Source organism: Thamnophis sirtalis, unplaced genomic scaffold, assembly GCF_051295495.1.
Source record: "Thamnophis sirtalis isolate CommonGarterSnake01/CBP01778 unplaced genomic scaffold, rThaSir2_p1.2 scaffold_12, whole genome shotgun sequence".
Lineage (NCBI taxonomy): Eukaryota > Metazoa > Chordata > Lepidosauria > Squamata > Natricidae > Thamnophis > Thamnophis sirtalis.
In genome coordinates this window covers 45,591,070-45,617,671 of record NW_028261392.1, presented here as the reverse complement: position 1 = coordinate 45,617,671, position 26,602 = coordinate 45,591,070, and the positions used below count along the sequence as shown (strand labels likewise).

The 26,602-nt window shown below is 36.2% G+C and overlaps 1 protein-coding gene across 5 annotated transcripts in view; it reads left to right on the top strand.

The window, feature by feature from the left end:
• Nucleotides 1-26,084, top strand: part of ARHGAP6 (Rho GTPase activating protein 6) — a 269,632-nt gene extending 243,548 nt beyond the window's left edge. For 3 of the 5 annotated variants that reach the window (XM_087726618.1, XM_014057663.2, XM_014057664.2), the window contains 10 exons: nucleotides 5,712-5,968; nucleotides 10,174-10,369; nucleotides 12,092-12,147; nucleotides 14,325-14,475; nucleotides 15,361-15,509; nucleotides 16,275-16,454; nucleotides 18,148-18,245; nucleotides 20,857-21,101; nucleotides 22,911-22,991; nucleotides 23,458-26,084. In XM_087726618.1, coding sequence (XP_087582744.1) covers nucleotides 5,712-5,968; nucleotides 10,174-10,369; nucleotides 12,092-12,147; nucleotides 14,325-14,475; nucleotides 15,361-15,509; nucleotides 16,275-16,454; nucleotides 18,148-18,245; nucleotides 20,857-21,101; nucleotides 22,911-22,991; nucleotides 23,458-24,152 — 2,108 coding nt within the window. In that variant the 3' untranslated portion in view covers nucleotides 24,153-26,084. The remainder of the gene's footprint in view (nucleotides 1-5,711; nucleotides 5,969-10,173; nucleotides 10,370-12,091; nucleotides 12,148-14,324; nucleotides 14,476-15,360; nucleotides 15,510-16,274; nucleotides 16,455-18,147; nucleotides 18,246-20,856; nucleotides 21,102-22,910; nucleotides 22,992-23,457) is intronic. The other 2 variants (XM_087726620.1, XM_087726619.1) reach the window with 2 other exon arrangements.
• Nucleotides 26,085-26,602: the final 518 nt, after the last annotated feature.

Below are 26,602 nucleotides of genomic sequence, written 5' to 3'. Positions count from 1 at the left end.
TTTTGCAGGCAAAGCCAAGCCTTTCAGTTGTTTCCGCTGTGTAAAGGAGGGCCATTGTGCTGTGAATTGCCGCGTCAAATTGGCTCAGTGCTCCCCACCCCCCCGGAGGGAGGGAAAATCAGTGAAAACTCCAAGCAAGAGAAGGGAAGCTGCTTTCGCTGCTGAGAATGTTTCCCAACACTTCCAGCCAGAGGAGGAGCGAGGAGGGAGCCCCAGCTCGTCTGACGAATCGGATGGGGAGAAGTCTCATCGCTGGGTAAGTTCCAGAACTGGCCCCATGCTTATCCCAATTGAGCTGAGAGTGCCATCTTCTGGCGCAACTGAAAAACTTTTAGCTCTCCTAGATTCAGGCTGTTCCCGCTGCATGATAAGCCCTGAGATGGTGGAGAAACTAGGCTTGAAGTTGAGGACTTTGAAAACCCCTATTGTTTTTTGCCAAATTGATGGTTCTATTGCGGGAGGCAGCCCTGCTCATTTTTCTACAGAACCCATAGAGATGAGGATGGGGACCCACCAGGAATTAATAACTTTTATTGTGGCACCTGGGATGGACTGACCCCTTATTTTGGGACTCCCCTGGCTTTGTAGATGGAACTCCCGCATTAACTGCAGAGAGGGTTGGTTACGAATTCGCACAAACGTACCCCCTGAGAGGAAGGTTGAGACTCCAGACTCTGACACTACTGGCCCCACATTGGCAGCCAGGGGGCAGGAGAGAATTGAGGGGGAGGAAAGAATTCCAAAGGAGTATTGGGATCTCGGGGGGGGGGGTTAGTGAAAAATCTTCTGATAAATTCCCCCCCCCCCACAGATCCACAGATTGCACCATTGATATTTTACCTGGGGTGAAGCTTCCAAAGCCCTAAATATATTCAATGTCCCCTAGGGAAATGGAGGAAATGAGGAAATTCATTGATAAGAACTTGGAAAGGGGTTTCATTGAACCGGCGAGACCCAAGGTAGCAGCTCCTGTACTATTCAGAGAGAAGAAAGATGGCTCCCTGAGATTATGTGTTAACTTCAAAAACCTGAACGCCATATCATCTCAGAATATCTACCCGTTGCCACTAATGAAGGACATGCTAGCCCAACTAGGGAAGGGCCGTATTTTCACTAAGTTGGACTTAAGAGAGGCGTATTATAGAGTCAGAATTAAAGAGGGGGATGAATGGAAAACTGCTTTCAACTGTCCTCTTGGCTGTTTCCAATTTCGTGTGATGCCGTTTGGCCTACAGGGGGCCCCAGCAGTCTTCATGCAACTAATTAATGAGGTTTTACATGACCATCTTTACAATGGCGTTATCGTATATTTGGATGATATCCTTATTTACACGGAAACACGTGAAGAACACGTGAAACTGGTTCATACAGTACTGAAGAAACTTCGGGCAGTTGAACCCTATGCCAAATTATCCAAGTGTGAATTCCATCAGGAGAAGGTTGACTACCTAGGCTATCACATCTCCCATGAGGGTGTTGAAATGGACCCCCTAAGGTCAAAGCAGTCACCGAATGGGAGGCCCCTCGTACACGCAGGCAATTGCAAAAAGTTTTGGGTTTTGCTAATTTCTATCGCCAGTTTATTCCCTCTTTTGCTAAGATAGCTCTTCCGATAACTAACCTCCTGAAATCTAAAGGTGGGGCGAAACCCAAGCCTAGCAAGCTGCTGGATTGGACCATGGAATACCAAGCTGCCTTCGAGAAGTTAAAGCTTTTCGCGGAGGAACCAGTCCTCAAACACCCGGACATGGACGCACCTTTTGTGGTCCAAGCTGACACCAGTGACGTGGCTGTGGGGGCTGTGTTACTTCAAGCTAATGGTCAAGGTAAATTACAACCCTGCGCATACATCTCTCGCAAATTAACTGACACGGAGAGACGTTGGGCCATTTGGGAGAAAGAAGCGTTTGCTGTTCGGTGGGCTTTGGCCACATGGCGCCATTTTCTAGAGGGCGCCAAACACCCTTTCGAGGTATGGACTGACCATAAAAATTTGGAAGCTTTGAGGACGACCTGAAAACTTTCTCCTAAACAGATGCGCTGGGCTCAGCATTTCAATAGATTTAATTTTACCTTGAAATACATTCCAGGTGGGAAAAATTTTATGGCTGATGCTTTATCCAGACTTCCTCAATACACCTGTTCTAAGCTCAGTGTGGTCCAGCCTGTCATTCCCGCGACGAGCCTCGCTGCTCCTGTTGTTACTAGAAGTCAAGCAGTTTCTAAGGTAGAGGTGTCTCAAGACTTTCTTTCTAACCTGAAAAAAGCCCTCACTGATGATGATTGGTTCCGACAGCACGTGAATGAATGCACTATGAGAGATGAATTGCCTTGGATTGGGACGAAATTATACGTTCCTGCGTCTCTTAGACTCATTGTTCTTCAACGGGCTCATGATTCCCGGATGGCAGGGCACTTTGGCTTCGTCAAGACGCTCCACCTCGTCAAGCGACAATTTTGGTGGCCCTCTTTGAAAAAGGACATTGAGAAATAGGTTGCCAGTTGTCCCATTTGTGCTGCTGCTACACGTCCTCCGGGTAAGCCCCAGGGGTTACTCCATACAGTGGCTCGCCCAGTGGCCCCATGGAAGGAGATCTCCATGGATTTCATTGTCGAACTTCCTGAGAGCCAGGGACACACTGTTATCTGGGTTGTTACCGACTTATTCTCCAAGCAGATCCATTTCATCCCTTGCTCCAAGATTCCCTCTGCTAAGTTTCTCGCTAAGATGTTCATCTCCCATATTTACCGCTTACATGGGGTGCCCGACCGCATCATTTCGGACAGAGGTGTTCAGTTCACCTCCCTTTTCTGGAAGGAGTTTCTAAAGTGGATTGGCTCCACCCAAAGGTTAAGCTCCGCCCACCACCCTCAGACTAATGGGACTTGTGAGAGGACTAATTCTGTACTAGAACAATATTTATGTTGTTTCATCAACTACCAACAGGATGATTGGGTGGATTTGTTGCCTCATGCGGAGGTAGCTTACAATAATTCCGTGCATAGCAGTTCAGCAGTTCAAATCTCACCGGCTCAAGGTCGACTCAGCCTTCCATCCTTCCGAGGTGGGTGAAATGAGGACCCGGACTGTGGGGGCAAGTTGCTGACTCAATTTGCTAAAAAATTTGTAAACCACTTAGAGAGGGCTGAAAGCCCTATGAAGCGGTATATAAATCTAACTGCTATTGCTATTGCTATTATCCCCTGAGATCCGGACCCTCCCCACTCTCCTGGCCTTCCATAAGTCTGTTAAGACCTGGCTGTTTCGGCAGGCCTGGGGCTGTTGAGCTTGACTGAACTTCAGCCCCATTATAACTGAATGCATGTTGTGTTTCTCTGTTTTAAATTGTATTGTTTTGTGTTTTTAATCTTTTTAATATTTTAATTGCTTTTATGTAAGCCGCCCGGAGTCCTTCGGGATTGGGCGGCATACAAATCTATTAAAATTACAATTAATTACAATTACAACTGATTTGGACTAGTACTCCAAGATCTTTCTCACAGTTAATTCCATTGAGCTAGGTACTGTTTTCCCCTCTCTTGTGTAAAGACAGAAAGAAGATGCAAATAATGAGTTATACAATTCTACTTTCTCCTTGCTGCTGTTACCTTCTTGCCATTTTTCCTAATGGATAAATTATTTCTTTGACTTTTTTTTAACATGTTGACAGAACGTGTTTTTTGTCCTTGTTATTTTGAACATTTGTCACCAACCTTAGTTCATTTTGAGCCTTAGCTTTCCTGATTTCATTTTTGCAGGTTCGGTCTATTAGCTGATATTCTGCCTTAATTATGTGCCATTCTTTCCACTTTTTATACTTGTCCTTTTTGTCTTTCGATTTGTGCAGCCATGCTGGTTTATTTTGAGATCTCTTTTATTTTCCATTTTCATTGGCATTGTGCTAGACTGGGCTTTTATAATCTCACTTTTCAAAGTTTGTTTTATTTTCAGGATACGTTATGCTTAGATCTGGCCTATGGGGCCACCCTGGAAACAGCAAAGGACCGATCCGAGGTGCCTCTGCCAGCGAAAATTGAGCTTGGGGGGCTGCGGGCAACTCTCTGAAGTTCTGTTTCGCTGGCAGAAGGTTGCAGGAGGTCATCACAGAGAAAACTGGAGCTCGCGAAGGCCACTGATGGCCCTCTGGAGCTCCATTTTCACTGGCAGAGGGTTGCAGGAGGCCATCACAGCTAAAAATGGAGCTTAGGATCCCATTTTCACTGGCAGAGTACTTGGGCCACTACAGGCTTGACCCAAGTGATGTTGAGCTGGCCCTGGCCCCCCAAGGTCAAATACAACTCTGATGCAGCCCTCAATGAAATTGAGTTTGACACCTCTGCTCTAAGTTAATTGATAGCAGCTCTCTTGAAGTCCAATACTCTAGTTTCACTTTGTTCTCTTCTTTGTGTTTTCATTATATTGAATTTCAATATTGCATGGCCACTCTCTTCCAAGGTTCTTCAACCCATTTTATAATTATATCTATATTAATGAGAATTAAGTCACATATGGCTGACCCTCTTTTTTCTTTCTCTTCTTTCCTGTAATCAATAGGCTGCAAATTCTGTTATTGCTTAATTGTTTTCATGCTATTTCCCACAACAACTTTATTCTCTGATAAAGATTAGATTCTACTGGAACATAATGAATTAGTATAATGAAATAGGATTTTTTAAAGTAAATTAAAAAGAGAAATAATGTGTTCCAGTGTAAATTTCCTTTCTACTTTGAAAAGACATCCAAATAATACCCTTGATTATTCTAGCTATAGTAACTATGTAATTTGACAATTGCTATGAATCCTCTATTGGCTGCTTTTATTATACCTAATGACATGCTAGAATTCCATACCTCATTCCATTGCTGATTATTTCCAAGAAAAGGTGCACTGCTGTGAATAAATATTTGATTCTTCATGTATTATAACCCCCAAACCAGATATGTTCTTCTCTTGTGTTTACTTTCTTCTTGTTCTATGTTACTATAACATATTTTTATTGTTTATGTTTAACTTGTTCCAATAATAATTCCACTAGTGATGTTAGCATGCAACTGCGTATATAGACAAGAGAAAACAATCTCTTACTAATATAAAATGGATATTCCTCATTTCTTGGAAATTACAGTATTTCCAGCATTTGTTGTTCCATATTTTGCTGCTCATTAAACTTTGAGGTTATGCTTTTATAATATTGTAACTACATTACTTCAGTATTAGTCAAAAGAAATCCTAAACCATGGTTTAAAAATATACATTCACAAGTTATTGACCATTGAAAGAGATAATTAATATTCAGGTTTCTTGCTATGAATTCTAAATAGGAATTCTTTTTTGGTTATGGCAGATGTTCACCCATGTTTTACCTGGCTTCCATTTCTTTATTTTGATATCTTTTTAAAAACCACTTAAAATATTTGGAAGTTCAGGAATTGCCAAAAGTAAATAGTATACCTTTATTGTGTATTTTATGTGGGTTTTTTTATCTTTTCCTACTCCAAATCCTTATTTTCCATTAAGAATTGCTGAGAACCACAGAAACTGCAATCAAGTATATTTTAAAAACATCAGTTGGGAAGGCTAACTTTTAACTAAGCAACCAATGTTAAAAGATGCTCACAAAATCTGTTAAGGATTTATTAAATCCATTTTCAAAATGTTGACTGCTACAGTTATTAGCCTTTGATACATAAGGTTTTGTTTGTTTTTCAGAATTCATACCCCAGGCTTTTGGAATGCCTTTATCACAAGTAATAGCAAATGATCGGGCATACAAATTGAAGCAAGATATTCATAGAGAAGAGCCGAGAGATGTTTCAGAATTTGTAACGTCACTTTTACCTTTTGGGAGTAAAAGACAGAACAAAGAACTCTCAAGCAGTAATTCATCTCTTAGTTCCACCTCAGAAACACCAAATGAATCTACTTCACCGAATACACCAGAACCAGCCCCCAGGGCACGGAGAAGAGTAAGTATATATGCATTGCTTAGAGGTTACTGCAACTATTGTAGGACCTTCCTTTGCTTACTGAAGCTGGAGTCTCTGATTTTTTAATTTATACTAAAATTCAAGCCAGCCCTAATAGAAATAATAGAAATTATTATTTTAATGGTCACTGCCTTTCCCAGCTGTTCGTGGGAGAGAACAAAATGGACACAAATCTCTTGCCAGAATCTCAAGGGACATGATGATTCTTTGGAAACTTTCCTTTTCCCAAGTCAGTTTCCACTTAGTATTTCAAAGTACTGAAAAAGACATCTTTCTGTTGTGCATTCTCTCTCTCTCCCACTCCCACCCTCCCTCCCTCCCTCTCTCTCTCTCCCTCCCAAATGCACACAAACGAACCCAGATATTTCTCCACCTCATCTCAGCCTCAAATATGTTTATAGTATAAAAGATGGTTTATGTAGTTACAAGATTAATGTTCAGTCATTTAAAAACATTGGAAGCTGCCATATACTGAATCACTCCACTTACGCATCTATTATCAACAAGTAGCATCTTTCCAGAATTTGTTTAATCTAGAGTTTTTCCAATCTTGCCTGTGACATTTTTCTCTTTGCAATGCATACAGTATGCTGCATCAGTGAATTCATATAGCATATTAAAAATTACTTGTTCCATTTTAAAAGAACCTTATAATTCTCATGAATTATCTGACAATCTTACCATCTTTTGAATAAAGAGTGTTAGTGTTTTAATACTGGGAATCCATTAGCGTCTAATAATCTGAAGTCTGTATTTTTTCCCACTAGTGACTTTGTACATATGTTATTTTAAAAAGCAAAGCTTATTGCTTTAACCTACAATTTCACCTTTCATTCCACAAGGGGTAGTCCTCAATTTACAATGGCAATTGGAATTTACATCGCTAAGAGGTGTGGTCATAAAGTTCAACAGCAGGTGACCACATGGCTTAGCAACAAAAATCCCAGTACTCCCTGTTGCTGTTGTTAACTAAATCTTACCAATTGTTAATTAAGGACACCCTCTTTCCAGCCCCAAACCTTGGTTCTTCCAAGGAAATAGGCTGCCTCTTTTCAACCCTCCCCCCAGCTGCCCATTCCTCCCCATCCGTGCCCTTTTGGCTACCCTGCACCATCCCTTGTGGTCTGCCATGCAGCTCTAGAACTGTGTGATTTATGGGCTTCATGGCATGCTATGTCTGTGGGCTGCAAGCAACCCTTGACCCACAGTCAAAAGTCACAGCTGCCCTGGGAAAAGTCAACCCGAGTCCATAGGGCAGCATTAAGCTGTAGCTGGCCCAGCCCAGTATGAACCCATAGGCAACCCAGCCTGGCTCAGCATTGCAGTATGAAGTCTCAGTCACCACAATCCAGCAGCATGGCACACCCACTCTTTCCCAGCTGACCTTCCCCACCTTCTTCCTCCTACTTCTGATGAGACATGTCTAGCCAAGCCATCCACAAGGCAGCTGCTGGCCAATCAAGACCTTCTTTCTCAGATCTCATATGAAAAGTGACACTATAACTTGGGGACTGGACATAAGTACCATTTATTCAGTGCCACTGTAAATTTGGAGGGTTGCTGAATGAGTGGTTGTAACTCAACAACCTGTAATACTATTTCTTTAAAGTGCAGATGGCAAGAGTACTTGATGCTGCTTTTGAAGACTCCAGCTAAGGCGGTTTTTGATAGTTGATGGATGTAATAACTATGGTATTTAATTCATGTACCTTTGGACTTATAGAGATTACGTATTTGGGACCCATATTACCTTTAATGTTATAGAAGAAAATATTGCTCATTTAGTTACTTTTATAGATAGCAAGAGAGCTGTTTCATATTATATGCTGTATTTTGTACCTCAGAAGTCTTTCTGAATAAAAGTAAAGTTTCATTGTTTCAAATATCAACTATATACACTTTTGGAATTGCTGCCCTATGAGGGATATGAAGACTAAGGAAAACTAAATACCATACAACATCTCTATTACTTTTGTTCAAATTAGCAGACATGCATAATCCATCAGCTACAGTATCCTTCTTGTGTTGGAGGCTGAACAGCCATTGCTCCAGAGTGTGGTGCTGAGTGGTGTTTAATATCTGCATAAAGCCATGGGGGGGGGTTCTTTGCAGTATCACCAGTATGTGATGATGCACAGTTGTATGTTACCATCAAAAACTAGACCAGGGATGTTGTTAAGTATTAAACTAGTGTCTACATGGATTAAAACAAAGTCAAATCCCTGAAAGACTGTGGTGCTATTTGTTGATAATCAAATATGACCTTTTTGGGGATTACCTGACAACAGTGATTCATGCGCTCATCACCTTGCAGATGGACTATTGCAATGCATTCTATATTGGCAGTCACTTGGAAGCTACAGCTGATCCAAAATGTAATGGCCCTCTTGCTAATTATTGTTAGGACAATTACCAGTGTGCACACATGCTAAGATCACCGCAGTGTTCATTGGTTTGCTTCCAAATTCAGTTTGCGATGCAAGTCACCATCCATGAAATCCTGCATGGCTCAGCTCCTCATACTTACAGGACCATCTCCATGACAGTTTAATAATATACAATTAATAATATCTGACAATCAGTTAAAATTAAATAAAGTTACTTTTATTCTATTCATAGAAACAATTAACAAGAAACTTTGACATCAAATTTTGTTGCCATAAAGTGACCTGCAGTACTTAAAAATATGCCCAAATGAATTGTTTCCTCATGGCAAATCTCTTCTTTTGTCAGTAAACACTGAACAAAAGTTGAAGGATTCTCATAAAAACAGTTGCCTCACCAGTTGTATATTTCAAGTTGCTTCAGCATAAACATACTGTATTTATTGTTTGTTTGTTTGTTTATTTATTTGTTTAAATTTATTTATTACCTTAGTTTCATTTATATTTACACAAGAGGAAGATTTTTGTTAGGTCTACCATCATCTACTTGGCCTCTTGCCATTAGAGCGGGCGGGGGGTAGGTTTATTTGGTGCTATTGCTACAACTTCAAACATGGGGAATAGGGAGGGAAGAGTGACAACGAAGAAGACCAGATCCCCAAACTGGCTCATACCAGCATCTTCAAGGCCACTTGGATGTTACCAGTTTGACATCTCAGAGTTTGTCAAAACATCTTACTGGCATCACATTGGCTGGCCAGTGGGGGGAATGAATGGAAAGTGAAAAGAATAGCTTTGTATTTTATGTGGGAATACCAGATTCCAACTGATTTTACTGCAACCAGTTTCTTTCAGTAAAGGTTCCTTTACTTCAACTAAATGGAGTCACGAATCTTACTTTCCTGAAAGATTGAACTGGAGCAGGTTTCTACCACCTCAGGGAAATCTCAGAGGCCTATATTCCATTACAGGTTATAATCAGAGCAAAACATTGACAGAGGTATAAATTTGCAGACATGTATGCAGACTGATACATTTCTCACCAAGCAATTAGGATTCTCAGAAAAATGCAGTCTTATTTATAACTACTGCAGAATAAAAAGTTGAGTAAAGAAAGATAAAATGCAACTATTTGAAAGTGGAAATGCACAAATTCCTAGTATAGCTTTTAATGCACACATTCATCAGATTATATTAATACTTATAGTCTTTACTCTACATTTCAAACTTTGTATAAACTATTTGAATTTTCGTTATTTGCCTTAAATACTTGCCAGAAGAAATTAACTAATAATGATACTAATACGTAGTAGATGTTACTAATAAAGAATTAACAGTGGTTGGGCAAGAAGCTGTTTCTACACAAAGTTGTGTAGAAAAGGGGATTTATTAGAGTTGTTACAGTTCTTTCCTCATCTTCTTAAGCAAAATGCTTGCAGTTCACCATTTTTAGTGAGCAGCACTTTTCAGGTGAAAATGCAAATGTTGTTGAGTATGGCAGCAATTGCTGGGAATAGGAACAAAGTGAATGAGCTGGAATAACTGACGAATGGGAGTGCAAAAAATAGTTTGGACAGGCATACAACAAGTAGCACGTAATATGACTAGTAAAATCATGGCATTTGTCTTGAGCTACCTAGTAACAGCTATAATAATCAGTTGTTACTTAGAGAGGAGTTTAGAATAGATTTCTGTTGTAGTTAATACCTTCTATTATAGGTTAATATTTTGTTTTATGATGGATTAAAGAGAGAAGTGTCCTTCTTCCATCTTTACCAAATGCATGTTTGTATATTGTAGGGTGCAATGTCAGTAGATTCTATTACCGATCTTGATGATAGTCAGTCTCGATTACTAGAAGCTCTACAGTTATCCTTGCCTGCTGAAGCACAGAACAAGAAAGAAAAATCCAGGGACAAAAAATTAAGCCTCAATCCTATTTACAGGCAAGTTCCCCGGCTTATAGATAGCTGCTGTCAGCATTTAGAAAAACATGGTAAGTATATTTTATCTGAAATGTACACACAGCTTATAGTACAAAATTTTGATTTGGAGGTTGAAAGCAATTCGATTGAACCCACAAACTAAATTAACTTTCCAAATTTGGATAAATATAAATCAGATGTGACCAGAAAAATGGAACTGACTCAAAGCGTTGAATTACATTAATGAATTGAATACATGCCTATTCAGAGAGCACTAAAAATTTTATGGATTCTGTTCAATTTTATGCAAACATTATGATTCAAAGTATAGCTTTTATTCCATGAAGTAAAGCCTGTGAACCCTGTCAAAGTACAATAGTCCTTGACTTATGACTCTAATGGAGTCTACCTATTATCGTTTTGTCACGACAGCCATAAAGTGGGTCACCTAGCGTATGTGACTGATCAAATTTTATGATCTTTTTGTGGCAGTCATTAAGCAGTGGCAATCATTAAGTGAAGGCTATGGTTGTTGAAGTGAACACAGCAGTGTAAAGCGAGACCATTGTTAACTATGGGTGGTTTTTTTGCTGAAAACCAGAAGCAAATGCCAGATTTTGGCAAAAATGTCACAAAATATATTCACGTGACTTGCAAGATGCTGCAAATGGTAGTAAATGCAGACAGGTTAGCAAGGTCTCTGCATGCGGTCACATTAGGACAGGAAGAGGGCAGCTGTCAGAACTTTGGAACCAGTTCTTTATAACTTCAAATGGTGACCAGCTGCATGTTGAGGACTATTATAGTAACAATTGAGTAAAGAAATTACTACTTCTACTGTGGAATTGAAGAATTTTGGGGACTGAAAGTTTTTAAAAATAGAGAAAATTGTGAAGTGCCACAAATAGTTTGGTCAAAATCACAGTCAACTGTTGTGTGATATAGGAATATATTGTATATTGGGATATAGGGGAAATATAATATTATATATATATTATGTGAGGAAATATAATTGTTGGCTTTATTGGTCCAGGAACTTAGCTATAATAAGCCTTCAGACTCTAAAATAATCTCCTGTATGCAACTGAGATTAACATTTGAGATGGGATATTAGTAATTTTAATGTGGGTTAGCACACTATGCTCAAATTCAAAGAAAAATCAACCATTGATTTACTAATTTGCTGAGTTTTGGTCTCTAGTGCTAGAAGGGCTCTGGAGCTACATGCAGCCTGAAAACCAAGGTTAAATATTTCACACCCATCCTTATTCTCATCCTTTCTATTCCTCCTGTAGAAAATAAAATCAGATCTAGTACAAAGAATATTTGTGGGCTTTTCTAACCAAGGGCTATGTGTATTTTTGAATATAGAAATACAAATTCAGGTGAATTCAGGGCTAAATCTTTTTATAAATGTATTATGCAATTTTGTATGGGCACCATTGGTCTTAGGCTTCCCTCTAGTGTCACTTTTGAGCAATGCACTATTTTTTTTTTTAAAAAAAACTATAATGATGTACAAGGAGGCTTTACTGAAATAGATTTCATTGAACACATTTCCTCCTAAATTGTTTACATATTTTGGATTTATGCTATCTTCCGATAAGGTAGGAACAAGAAATACAAATATTACAATAATTATGTACAGCATATGATGCAAAATAATTTACTAATATTTTAACTTTACTGTATATTTAGATGCATTTGTATAAATATGTTGATGATGATGATGATGATGATGATGATGATGATGATGATGATGATGATGATGATATAGACATGTCATTTTACAGGTCTCCAGACTGTAGGTATATTCCGAGTTGGGAGTTCAAAAAAAAGGGTAAGACAGGTAAGTTGTTATCAACCCTTGTGAATATCATGAAACTCACTATTTTAATTTATATATTTTGGTCAGTGTCATCTTTCATTATAGTCTAAATATGCAGTAGTAATATAACCAGAAAAATATCAATATTTTTTTTTAAATGTGTTTTTTAGATCTTGGATCTTTTATCTATATATTTCCAGTAACGTTAGTGTCTGTCTTTAAAATAGTTTTCAAGATCTTATCTGGAACCTAAATGGTGTAAGAAATATAAGACATCTGAATATCAATTATGTATTATGTTAAAATTACAATTCTTTTTTTCCAAAACATTTTGTTTTATTTCCATATCCATTTCAATCAGTTTTCCATACAGTATGTTTAAAAGAAACAGATTGTCCTGATAATTCTTTGAGCTAAGGTCAATTTGCTTCTGTTTCTATCAAACATTTGATTAAATTCATTTTAACATGTCACCAACAAATATTTTAGACAAAAACATCTCTTACATTTATTTAAATACTTCATGAAATAATGGCTGCAATTTCGAGAGGAACATATTCATGTTATTGGTATTAAATATTAGTTCAAAATATCATTACTATTTCTTCCTAACAAGTTATTAGTTTAACCATGAAAACCAGAAACAGGTAACCAGTTTTTAGATATTTCCTGTAACCATTATGGCTAATAACTAGGAATGTGAGTATTATAACATACACCATTTTATAATTTTTTGATTGAGTTGATCAGGAATAGACTAAAGTCAAAATAACCATATCAAAATTCTAAGAGCTAAAAATAGATTAATAATTTAATATAAATTAGATTAAAGCATTATTATGGGAATGGGAGAAACAAGAAGAGAACTGAGAAAAAGAGATAGGAGGTGGAATGGATAGTTCTGGAATTAGACAGTGGGAAAGGGTAAAGTTGGGAGGAAAAATTAGATTGCATAGTCAAATAGAGGGAATTAAAGACCTAAGGGACAAATATGGGAGGAAAACTAAAAAGAAAATAAAATTAAAGGTTCGGATACGGGTAAGAGATGAAGGATAAGGGAAAATAGAGTAAAATAATATTTTTATGAATATATTTCAATAATATGTATTAATATCAGAACTATACAGGTTGGATTTTAGCAGTGTGATAGATATCACAATAATATTGTAATATAAATGGATATGAAGAATGGGAAAATAGATTTTGAATGACTGTACTACTAAATATGTATAAAAATATGAATAACAGTGGAAGGTTAGAACTTAACGATGAGCGATTAGGGAAATAAATATAAATATATTAAAAGACATGTATAAATAATATGAAATAATAGAAATGAAATGTAATATTTAGGAATAATAAAACTATGTTTATGTGTACTGAAATGTATGTTACCCAGTTACCACATCATTCATGCAGTGATATGTATAAAGAATATAAAAAATAAAAAATTGATTGAAAAAAAGCTTTATTATAATTTTTATTACAGAACTTTTCTGCAATTATTTATTACAAAGTTTTATTATTATTTATTATAAAGGTAGGATTTATTTAGAGGTGAATAAGAAATATAAAATATTACAAGAGCCGAGGTGGCGCAGTGGTTAGAGTGCAGTACTGCAGCCACTTCAGCTGACTGTTAGCTGCAGTTCGGCAGTTCAAATCTCACCGGCTCAAGGTTGACTCAGCCTTCCATCCTTCCGAGGTGGGTAAAATGAGGACCCAGACTGTGGGGGCAATATGCTGACTCTGTAAACCGTTTAGAGAGGGCTGAAAGCCCTATGAAGCGGTATATAAGTCTAACTGCTATTGCTAACTGCTATTGCTATAAAACACAATAACAAAAAAATTGCATCCTTTGTTAAATCTAGACATGTAATGCAGTGGTAGAATTCATCTATGATATCAATTGGGAAGAATAACTTTCACTGTTATTTTCTTTTAATAATCTAACACCGCTGGAATATTGAGGTTTTGACATTTCCTAAGTTCTTTGTATGCTGAAAATTTTAATTCTGAAATAAGTCATTTTCTACAGAAAACAATATCATTTACGTCAATTTGTTCCATGTTGAGAGAAAAATGCATATGCCAGACTTGGGAAAGGATCTGACTACAAACTAAAGCTATGTCATCACATTTTTTTTTTAAAATTGTAATATAATCATGTAAATGTTTGACATGATTTCTGTTTCTAGTTACGTGAAGAATTTGACCGTGGTGTGGATGTAGTACTGGATGAAGAACAAAGCATTCATGATGTAGCAGCTTTATTAAAGGAATTCCTTCGTGATATGCCTGACCCACTCCTGACTAGAGAGCTTTACACTCCTTTTATCAACACACTCTGTGAGCAGTCTGTTTGACTATATCTATCTGTCTGTCTACCTAGCTGCCTATCTAAATGGTTGATAAACTGCAGCCCTTATAAATCAAAATCAATTTGTGCTTATTTTTATTTAAACTCTGGGCATGTTTCTGATTCCAATGATTCATAATGTATGAGTGGTAACTTTCTTTATATTTTAACATAGAGAAGATTTTAAGTTGTCAACTTAAATTGCCTGATATGTCTCAGTGGATTGGTTTTCAAAATTTGATTGGGAATACAATACTAGTTAAAATGGTTCATTCTAATAATTATCTTAATATCTGTAATAATTCAATGTATAGAATTCTAAAATGGACTAGGCAATTCAAAATAGTCACATATTTTAATCTTTGGATCACATATATTTTGGTTATGATAAGATATATAACTGCTGAGTCATCACGTCTCTCAAAATGTTATATATGGTAGGGTTTGGGTTTTTTAAATGCAATCATGTCAGATTTTCAGAGACTGCCCAACAAGTACCTGCAGTTTTCTTGGCTAGGTTTTTCAGAAATGATTTGCCTTTGCCTCATTCTGAAGGCTGAGGTAAATTGTCTGGCACAAAGTATGACCCAGATTGCATTGTGTCTAAGACAGGACTAGAATGCATGGTTCCCAGTTTCTAGCCTGATGTCTTAACCAGCATACAAAATTGGCTTAGGTTTTTCTACACCCACTCCACAAATATAATAACTGAATGTTCTAAAACATTTATTTGTTCAGATGGTACATAGCTCTACTAATGAAATGCCTGAAATTATTAAAATATATAGAACACTGAATTAGCCGATAATAGTGTTACACAAAGTAGTGCAATTAATGTGTATTTTAAAAAATATATATATATATTTCTTTTTTAGTATTGGATCCCCATGAACAACTAAATGCTCTAAAACTTCTAATTTATCTTCTACCTCCCTGCAACTGTGACACCTTACATCGACTCCTTCAGTTCTTAGCTATTGTAGCCAGCCATGCAGAAGACAGAAAAGATGAAGATAGCCAGGAAGTAAGTTTATTTCACTGATTTCTATTGTGCAATTAGCACTGCAGTTCACCTCGAAGCAAAATGGATGGCAAACAAATCAAATAAATAAATAATAACATTTTGAACAGCACTGTGATAAGGAATACAATTAATGAACAAATCTTTGTACTATTTCTAAAGAAGCTATTCAGTAGTGGGATTCAAAATTTTTTACTACCGGTTCTGTGGGCATGGCTTGGTGGGTGTGGCAGTGGAAGGATACTGTAAAATCTCCATTTCCTCCCAATCAGCTGGTACTGGAGGCAGAGAATAGATGGGGGCGGGGCTGGTCAGAGGTGGTATTTATCAGTTCTCCAAACTACTCAAAATTTCCGCTACTGGTGCTCCAGTACTGGTCAGAACCTCTGAAGCTATTATAATTTAGGTTTAAATCAGAGTATATTTGGTTTTATTTATTTATTAAGCATTATTAATTAACACTTGCTTTAATAAACTTAATGATGTTTGTGTCATTCTCCCTTTTATCCATGCAAAAGGATTATTCCTGCATTCAGAAACTTTTAGGACTCTCAGGTTTGTTGGCAAAAGTACCACTCCTCAAATTCCACATATAACTTGATATGGCTCTTATTGATTCCCCTCAGTGGAATACTCTTTATATATGGCACAAAGTGACTTAGAAAAGGCAGGATCCTAGCCAGGTTAACTAAACCAAAACTACCTACATAAGTGCTAGGAATCCATTTGCAGCTAAATAGTACAGCATTTTATTTCTTTTCTTTTTAGATCCCTGGGAACAAAATGACATCACTCAATCTAGCCACCATATTTGGACCTAATCTGTTGCACAAACAGAAGACAACAGACAAAGAATTTACTGTTCAAAGCACAGCACGTGCTGAGGAGAGTGCTGCCATTATTACTGTTGTACAGAAGATGGTAGAAAATTATGAAATGCTCTTTATGGTAGGTGAAGATTTCCTCTCTTTTTGCATTTAACAGGTTTTTGTAGAATAATTTTAGTTTAGTCTTTACTTTTTGTAATTGGACACTATGTAATAGTGTCTTTTTAACATTTTTAACATTTAAAAATATTCATTCATAAGACAATGTTTGTACAGTGAATAAATAAAATAGGACCATAATAAACAGAAATGAAAATTGGGCAGGGTGAAATACTGGTAGCAAACAGATGCAGGTAAAAGAAGGCCATTGGCTATTTGCCATGTGGAAACATAGCTCTTAAAATTTAAAGAAAAAGGAAAGTACATATGAATTTATTTCTTCAAAGAACTTCTATGATAAGGCTAATTATATGCTTATTTCAGTAGATTTATAGAATAATAGTTCAGAGCTTTTAGATAAGCAGGCAAATCATCAAAATATATGCTTCAAGGTTTCTGTTTACTAAATATGTGCATGTTTTTAATAAAGGTTGTATTTCTAATGTAATGGTATTTTCCTGTTATTAAAATTTACTTGTAGATTGCATAAGATAGCACACATATGAGTACTGTACTTACTGTATCAGAACATGAGTCAATAATTCCCATAATACTCTTAGGAATATTTTGCATACTCATCTAGTTATCTATAATCTACTTATTTACCATCTATTATCTATCACATTTTTCAACTGGCCATCTCCTTCAAAGGGATTCTGGGCAGTGTACAATAAACATTAAAATAAATAAACAGTATTTAAAAATTAAAACTTTATAATTACAATTTTGGAAAGAGGCAAAAATAATTAAAGTCTGTTAAAAAGGTGAATAGAGGTCTCTCTCTCTCTCCCTCCTGCCCCTCCCTCCCCCCCTCTCTCTCAATCTGGACAAATACAGTATAATTTCAATTTTCTTAAGATTTAAAAACTTGTAGATACTTTCCAAGACAGAAAATGGTTTTGAATTATGTTAATATTTGTAAGAATATAGTTTTTTTATTAATGAGGAAATGTGCAGGTTTCATGTTTCATGTATTTGTTTATCATTTCTGTATATATTATACGAAAACAAATAAATATATGCTGGTCTTGTTGCATTTGGGTCTTTACCCATGTAAGATTGAGATTGTCTTGGCAACGTTTCGGCGAGGTCCCACTCGCCATCTTCAGGCTGGTGTTTTCTTTTGTGTTGTAACGACCTGGGTGGTGGGTGGGGTTTGTTTGTTGACTAGGGCTGGTTTCCAGATGCCTGGTAGGTGGGAGGTATTGTCACATTTATTCATGTTGTGGGGGTGTTTCTCTATTTCGATGGCATCCATAATTATTATAAATGGGGAAAGGAATTAATTAGCCTGGCCATTTCATTTGTAATAGTTTCATTCTCTTATCTTTTTCTCATTTCATTTTTAACTTGATGTCTAAAAATAATTGCATGAAATTTGTTTGCCTATTTATTGTACCAATTACCAGAAAAATAATCTTGTAGCTCTTCGAAAGGCAAGCTAAGTGGCTTGTTGGATTATAAAATGCTTATTTTATAAATAAAATATGATAAATGATTAAATGTACTAGAAAGGATATTTATAAAAGGTTAAGTGTTTTGTATGTTATTTAACTGGAATATATTGTATTAGATTTGTGATTATATTAATTCATATTTAAAAATAGAAGCGGATAATTTTGCTATTTGTTTTTTGATGTTTCATTAACGTATAGGTCCCAGCAGATCTTCAAAATGAAGTTCTAATTAGTCTGCTTGAGACTGATCCAGATGTTGTAGACTATTTGCTGAGAAGAAAAGCTTCCCAGTTATCGTGAGTAATTTGTTAATTTTCTTTTATTTGCCTTCATTGGGGAAATTTATCATAATTGATCATAGTTGTCCAAAGGCTTCTTATTTCAGAACCCCACGGCATTTTTGTTTAAATAGCAACTATGAATAATGTTAACCACTATGAAGTTAAATTATCTACCTTTTCTATAAAATGCTAGTAATTAAAACCTTTATACTTAACACCTATAGAACAATCCTTTAATTATTTGAATATCTTAATTTCCAAGCCTGTTTTAATAAAATTAACTTTAGTTAAATGTCTGAGATTGTCCAAGGCCTTTAGTGCTCCATCTGTGCTAAAATCTGGGTCCATACATCATGGCAAAGGTGCAAAGGTGTCTGCAGTTAGAACTTTCTGGGCTGATGATTTAACATTTAAAGTGTAATAGAATTTTAAATAAAGTATTAAAGTATTAATTGTTAGTGTGTTGCTAAGAGTTGAACTCCAGCATCTATTTCTAAAAATGCTTCTGGGCCCCTTAAAGAGCAAGCAAAGAAGCATTTTACGTAGTCACTAAAATTAATAGCCAGACTGCAGCACAGTGCTTTGTTGGGATGTGTGCCTATTCTGTCTAGAAAAAAGACCAACTCAAACTGAGACCGTAGACTACATCCTAGAAGGCTGTGGGAAATGACACCTTCACAGTGTGACTTTCCATCAATGTTTTCTATTTGGTCCTGTCCATGATAATATGCCATTTGTGAAAGTGCTTCTAAATGCTTTTACAATTCAAAATGAACCCAACAGTTGGGAATCTCTGTTTATGAACTTTAGCTCCATTCTTCTACCTTTTATAAGTATGATACAGCTATGAGTACATAGAAATCCAATGGATGAGAGCTTTCCACTTGCTCAAAAATATCTCTTAAAAGTTGAATTCTATTCAAATCTAAAATATCTGCTCATATTGCTTAGTTTAAGAATGTTTAATTATTATTGTTCAACTGCTCAAATCTGTATAGAGCCTCACCAAACAAGCAAAGTCAAGTAGATAATAGCACTTTGGTGTCTTATTCTAGCAAATGATAATTGACAGATACAGCCATCTGATACTGAGAATAGTGTCCTTATTTTCTATGTTCAACTTTGCTGTAGTACAAAACAATATGTGCACTATGGCTGCTTTGTATGCATATTATTTTATTCTACCTTGGAAATGAAAGATGACGTGTTACTTCTTTAAGCCCTGATCCTTTACTTATTCTTAAGTATTATTTAAATCTCCTGAGAAGAAATATACCTTTTCAACATTTTCCAAAAAATCATTGGAAACCATTTGTTGTAATTCACAGTTGATAGGACAGTAATTGTGCTATTTGTTTCAACAAGAGTATTCAATGTTTGAAAATGACAAAATTGTCACTTTAGTTTTGTTCTCCTCTTAGATGCCTAATTAATATTGAAGTGCCCAGGAATCATTTTTATATGTTTTGATACTAGTATGTTTCCAGCCGTAACTGCGAAGTCACGGGAAAGAATTTGGCTAAAAGATTAGCGGGACAATTTATTCATCATGAAAAGAAAATGACACTTATAGGACACATCTTTTTTTCTGTATCAATCTGGAGAGACGACTACATAATCACTGGGCTATTTTTCCTGATAAGCTGGAACCCAAAACTGAGATATACATGTCTTGGCACCATCTTAATATTCTTGATAATGGATTTCAAATCTTGACATGAAAAACTGTAACTCTGCAATGAGGAGTGAGCACATGTCCACCAGTAATTGGTCACATAGCAAACTTCAGCTGCTACTTGTAAAATGGGCATAGTGTCTTTCTACATAGACATTTATCTTGATCAAAATACTTTCTTGAATCTACTTCTGCTAATAACTTCACTACTTTACTGTTTTTCCTTTTAACTGGAAGATTATCTGCTCAATAACAATGAAACAGTACAACGTTATATAACACTGCTTGCTACTAACAGTACAGTGCTGACAGCCTACTTCTAGAGTCTTATTGTTTCTAATATGGCTGGATTTGACAGAAATTCATCGCTAACTCCATACTAATCTAAAATTAAACCATCATTTGAAAATGAAACCAAGGTTCTTGCTGTGAAGGCTCTCATGTTAAATCCTAAATAGAGCATGGAGTGGCCAGTTTAAATTCTCAGTCAGGGAATATTTTTGAGGAAAAAAACTGTAATGTTCATCATTTACTCAAGGTAAGATATAATTTGAAAACTTTTATAAAGTTTTATTTTATTAAGAGCAGTATTTAAATGGACTGTCCTTTGTTCTATGGTTATTGTTTGTTGCAGTTACCTTTTTCATTCTATTTCCTCAATTCATTATATTGTACTCAATAATGTACAAAACACTTCCAGTGTTACATTCAGACTTGCAACATGTTCTTAAAACTTTTTTTAAAAAAAATTAGAATCTTGGATATAATTGTCTTGGATATAATTTAACAGTGATTTCACCTATATTGTGTTGTATACCATCCTATAATTTTGCTATTAAGGCAGTTATTTTCTGAAATCTTTCGTTTAATTCTAACCACATATTATTCAAATAAACTGTTCTTTTTATGGACTAAGTTTTATTAATTCCTGTTTATGTTTCATTTTATCAGAAGCCCTGAAATGCTTCAGTCTGAAAGATCGCTCTCCATAGAAGGTAGACATTCATCCATAGACTCAAACCGAACCTCAAGTGGCGATATATCACCATATGACAACAACTCTCCAGTGCTGTCTGAAAGATCTGTTTTGGCAATGCAAGAAGATATGTCCCTTACTCCTGATAAGTTACATAAAGTACCAGAACAGAACACATTAGGTAGCAATTTTCAGCCAAAATCAAAAGAGAATTCCTTTGGTATGATCAGCATATACCATAACTATGAACATTCATTGGTTGTGAATAATCTTTCATAGTAAAATGCCTATTGTAAATATTGTTTTTCTTAATGAATGATTTCCTTAACAAAATAGAGTCAGACTGCTAAGGTTGGATAGATATAGTTTATCAATTTAAATTGCCGTTCCTAATAGCGAATTTCTGATTTTAATTTAAAGATTGCCTGAGAAGACATTTTTTGAAAATGTTTGATAAGATTTTATAAATATCCAAACAATATCTGCATCCAGGTGAAAAGATTGTTGCAATTGAAAAGAGCCTTTACACAGAATTCATTAATTCAGAAGTGCAGAGTTTGTATATCAATTCAGATGCATAAAGTCAACTCATTTGTTAATACAAAATTCATTCTGTGGATTGTTAAATTAGAATTATAATGGCATTATTATATCTGTGGCTAAGTCATAGTTTTAGTGTTCTACTATATAAACATCTCATTATTTAACCTGCATAATATCAGGGCAGAAATTAAAAACATTTTTAGAAAATGAAATCAATTCTAATTCTTTGCAAATATTTTAAATTATAGGTATTGTATTATCTTGAATTTTATCTTTGAATTTTTGAAAATCACATCTTTTATTTTCCATTTGAGGAATGTTTGGGCCAGAAGCAATCAAAGGATGAAAAATTTTGTGAACCTAAAGGAAATTATTTTGCTTAAAAGGGGGTGGGGTGTCCCAATATTTCATGCTCCTTTTCATCTAAGAGTTTCAATGAATTGTTCACATGGGGATCTAGTGCCCGTATTGTAAATAAATCCACTGAGGTAGAAAATTCTCTTGACATTAAACTAAAACATTGTTTAGATCTAGCTGTTGCTTCTGTTCTTTGGTTATGACCCATTAAGATTTTAGCTTGATATCAAGAGCTTTGGCTACCTCTGGCTGCCTTGTCTTCTTGTGGCAAAAGTAAATTGCTATTTTATTATATGATGATAACAATGCTTCTGTCACAAATGTCAGCTGCACTGAAATGAGGGCTGCATGTCCTAGCCATGAATTGAAATTAGATATACTAAAACTAAGATCTTATTTTTGGCAAAATAATACAGGGTTCCTAACCTGACCATTGAACTAATCAAAATATTTAAACATTTGGATATGGTTTTTAATAACTATACCAAATACAGGTCACACTAAAATTATATAATTCAAAATGCACAAAAAATAGTGATAGCAATGTGATTCTTCTGCTTCACTAGATATATAGATTCTTTACCCCCTGGAAAGGTTCAGTTTAAATTGTTAGATACTATATTCCAGGTCTGACTAAAGTAGAAATGAGTGCATGGATTTATTTTAATTCCAATGGAAGAGAATACATGTAGCTCAGGGTTGAAGTATGGAGACTCTGGTGCTCTCTGAATCTGGTTGCCTGCCTGTAGACTGGAAGAGCAGGCTAATGAAGGTTGCCTTCCTTCCCTCCCAGTGTAAAAACAGTAAAGTGGTCAGTAAAGCTACAATTCAAGATGCTGGTTGTCACCTTTGAAGCCCTTTCCCCTGCCAGAGATTAAATTGGCCCCTTCTCTAACACTCTTTTGGAAGGCCCTGAAGATGTGGTCCTCCCACACCATGACTAGAAGTGTAAGATGCTTCAGTCCCCTATATACTGATGATGTTACCTAGCATAGTACATCTGCAGGAAAACAGCTAATTTCAGAGAATACTGAGAGCCCAAAGATTATTGCTACTGCTACTTCTTTCTAATGTATAGCTCTGTTAAATATTAGGATCGCCTACATTCATTTTCCTTCTAATCTTATAGATGTGTCAGATGACTATTTCAACATCTGGGGCACCTGGCATTCAACTCTGAAAAGTGGTTCCAAAGGGCTGGGAATGACAGGTATACATATTGTTTCTGTTTCTATGCATTGAATAATTATCTGATTTAACTATTCATATATTAGTGCTATTTCATTATAGTATTGTACTAATTCTCTTTCTCCAAAAGCCATTTGTTTTATAAAGCATATGATTTAAAAAAAACTATTGTTTACAAGAGTTTATACCATATTAAATATTTTTTTTGTTTTGACTGTCACAGGAGTTTCCACAACAAACAATTTGTTTTTGCAAACTTTCAGATATTATGATATTCAAATCAAGGCACAACTACCTGTAGAATATTTTGTAATATAAAGCAGGACTAGCTTTATGGAAAGGTTGTGTCTGTATATGTGATTAATCAATAGTAATTTTAGATATCATTCCCAAGCCTGATGTAAGATCCCAATGCCCATGTTATTGTAGATTGTCTCAAAAACAATTTATGATTTGCTTTATTATTAATCATTCTCCGTGGTTTTTAGGGTCATATGGAGACATCTATGAGAGCAGCTCCTTGCGGTCAGGGCAGTGTTCCCTTTCTCAAGGAAGCCTATCATTGTCTTCTCCTCGGTGGCAGGAAAGCAATACAGAGCTAGATAATGAAAAACAAGTCATCCGGAGGAGTCAGACAACAACTGCCCTTCTTGGTTGCCGTTCTCATCCCCCTCTGTCTCAAATGTACAGCACCCCACAGATTGAAGTAGGTAGAAAGAGTTCCAGCCAGTCCAATTCAAAACATCATTCACCTGTAAGATATACAGAGAACTTGATGGAGCATGACTCAGATGCAACTTGTCCACATGCTACATTTAAGCCAACGTCTCTAAGGCAAGCTGAAGTAATTCGAAAAGACAGACCACCGCCTCCTTACCCTGAAACAGCAAAACAAAGCAGCTTATTATCCCTCCAGCCAGCAATGTCTTCTACAGGGAAACTTCAGAAGACAGACTTGTCTGAGGCCCAGGGAATGAGGATCATGACTCAGGTGCCTGAACAACCTATCCAGCATGAAGAGCAACAGAACCAAAATGAAAGAAAGTACTCCTTTCCAGACAGTGAGCAGAACAGTAAAAATTTGTCAGAGACAGACTGGCATGGGTGGCAAAGCGATCGATGGCAAATTTGGGAGATTTTATCACCTGATAATCCAGATGCGCTCCCTGAAACATTAGTATGAGTGAAGACATCAGCAGGTCTTTTCCAAATAGGGAAAACAGTGGACTGGATTTATACTGAATTATTTTTTAAAGATATGTTTACTTTATGGAGTATTTTAAAATTAAATTTATTAAAAGAATTTTAATAGCAGTGTAAAGTTTAGTGACTTGTTTTGGGGGTTTTGTAGAAGAAAATGTGAGATGGCAATTTCAGTCCAAACTACTCTGTGAAATATAAGCTGTGTACACAATAAAAACGACCCTCTTGGTGTTGCTAAGATACATTTATGTATCTGCAGCTCAAATGACTGTATATTATGCAGATGTTTTATGTACAATAGCATTGTGTTTATATGCAAAAAATAATCTTGAATGCTTTTTTGAAATTATATTTTAATCATGCACTAATATGAATATAAAATATATTGATATCGTTGAGAATGCACAAACTGGTTTCTGTGCTTTTAACTAATCTGTTTGTGAAAGTCATATATTTTCACTGACAAATAAGGTGGAATGAGAACATTAAAAGCCATATATTTTATAATAAGGAAGTTAAAGACTATCTAACGTAGTATTTGCTTGCAAAGAAAAATTAATGAACATATATTTTTACTCTTTTAGAAAGCAATTCCAATTACTCCTTCATAAATATGTCCATGTCTACACTATATAGAAAAAGATACCAAAGATTCTTCTACCCATTCCACATTAGGCTTATAAAATTTTGGCATGGGTGAGAAAGTACAGGAGAGGGTGTTTATTAAGTTTTGTTAAGACCATTTTGAATTTTCAATATTTCTCTATAAATATGAACTAAAATGTGATCTGCTCTCACAAGTCCTAAAACTAGATAAAAAGAACCCAATTAAATAAATAAGCCAAAAACACTAACCCTTATATATTTATTAAGGGAAATTATCCAAAGCTATATATGTGTATATTGTAAAACTAAGTGAACCTTAGTAACTTGTGTGCCCCTGTTGGAGAACAAAAACAGCAAGTAAATGTTTCCAATAACTGTTAATCCTGTGAATTGGTTTAGAGGAATTCTAGCTCATTCCTCCTTAGAGAATACCTTTAGCTCAAGGATGGTAAGCTTCCTTGCATAAATAGTGCAGCTAGGTTCTTCCACAACCCTTCCATAGAAATTCAGTTAGGAATTTGATTGCCATTCCAGCCTTTAACTTTCTTTTTTAACCATTCTTTGTTTGTACAACTTGAGTATTTTGGGTCATTGTCTTGCTGCATGACCCTTCTTTTTCTGAGCTTCAGTGCATGGACAATATCCTGCTATTTTCCTGAAGAGTTTGCTGGTACAATTCAGAATTCCATCAATGATGGTACACTATCTTGGTCCATAAGGTACAAAGGAAGCTCAAACCATGATACTGCCACTACCATGATTTACAGATAAGTTTCTTACATTACAATAATAATAATAGTATTTGCCAAACATAATGCTTTTTAATCAAGCCGAAAAGTTCTATTTTGGTTTCACCTTTCCATAAAACATTATTTCAATAGACCTCTGGCTTATCTATGTGTCTTTTGCAAATTTTAGATAGCAATAGCAGTAGCAAGAGTGTCAAACTCAAGGCCTGCGGGCCAAATCCAGCCCACGGGCTGCTTAAATCTGGCCCACGTGGCCACCCTGGAAACAGCAAAAGAGCAGCTTGCGGTGCCTTTGCCAAGACCATGCGCGGTCTGCCTGAGCTCCATTTTCAGCCATGACAGCCTCCTGCAGACCTCTGCCAGCAAAAACAGAGGTTGGGGAGCCCGAGCTCCATTTTTGCTGGCAGAGGGCTGCAGGAGGCCATTGCAGCTGAAAACAGCCTTGACAAGTAACGTTGAACTGGTCACACCCACCCTGGTCATGCTTCCAGCCCCCCTGAAGTCAAGCAAAAACCCTGATGCGGCCCTCAATGAAATCAAATTTGACACCCCTGACTTATACTGCTTCAATTTGACACCCCTGACTTATACTGCTTCACAGCCCTCTCTAAGTGGTTTACAGAGTCAGCATATTGCCCCCAACAATTTGGGTCCTCATCTTACCGGCCTCAGAAGAATGGAAAGCTGAGTCAATCTTGAACTGATGAGAATCGAACTGCCAAACTGCTGTCAGCTAGCAGTCAGCAGAAGGAGCCTGTAGTACTGCATTCTAACCACTGCGCCACCATGGCTCAATTATGAGATGAGCAGCAATGTCAGCTTTATTTTTTATATCTCTCCCTTGTATGAGACATGATAACTTTCTACATACCCATAATCGTGTACTTTAAATAAGGAAGGACCTCCCACACTCACACTTGATTATCAGCCCATGGATTGAAACACTTGATTCTTAATTTCCCCTTCAAAGGAACATATAATCCTAAAGGTTCATATACATGTTTTTTAAATAATTCTCCAATAAACAAATGAAAAAGTATAATGCTTTGACTCATTCATTTAATTGTGTTCTTTT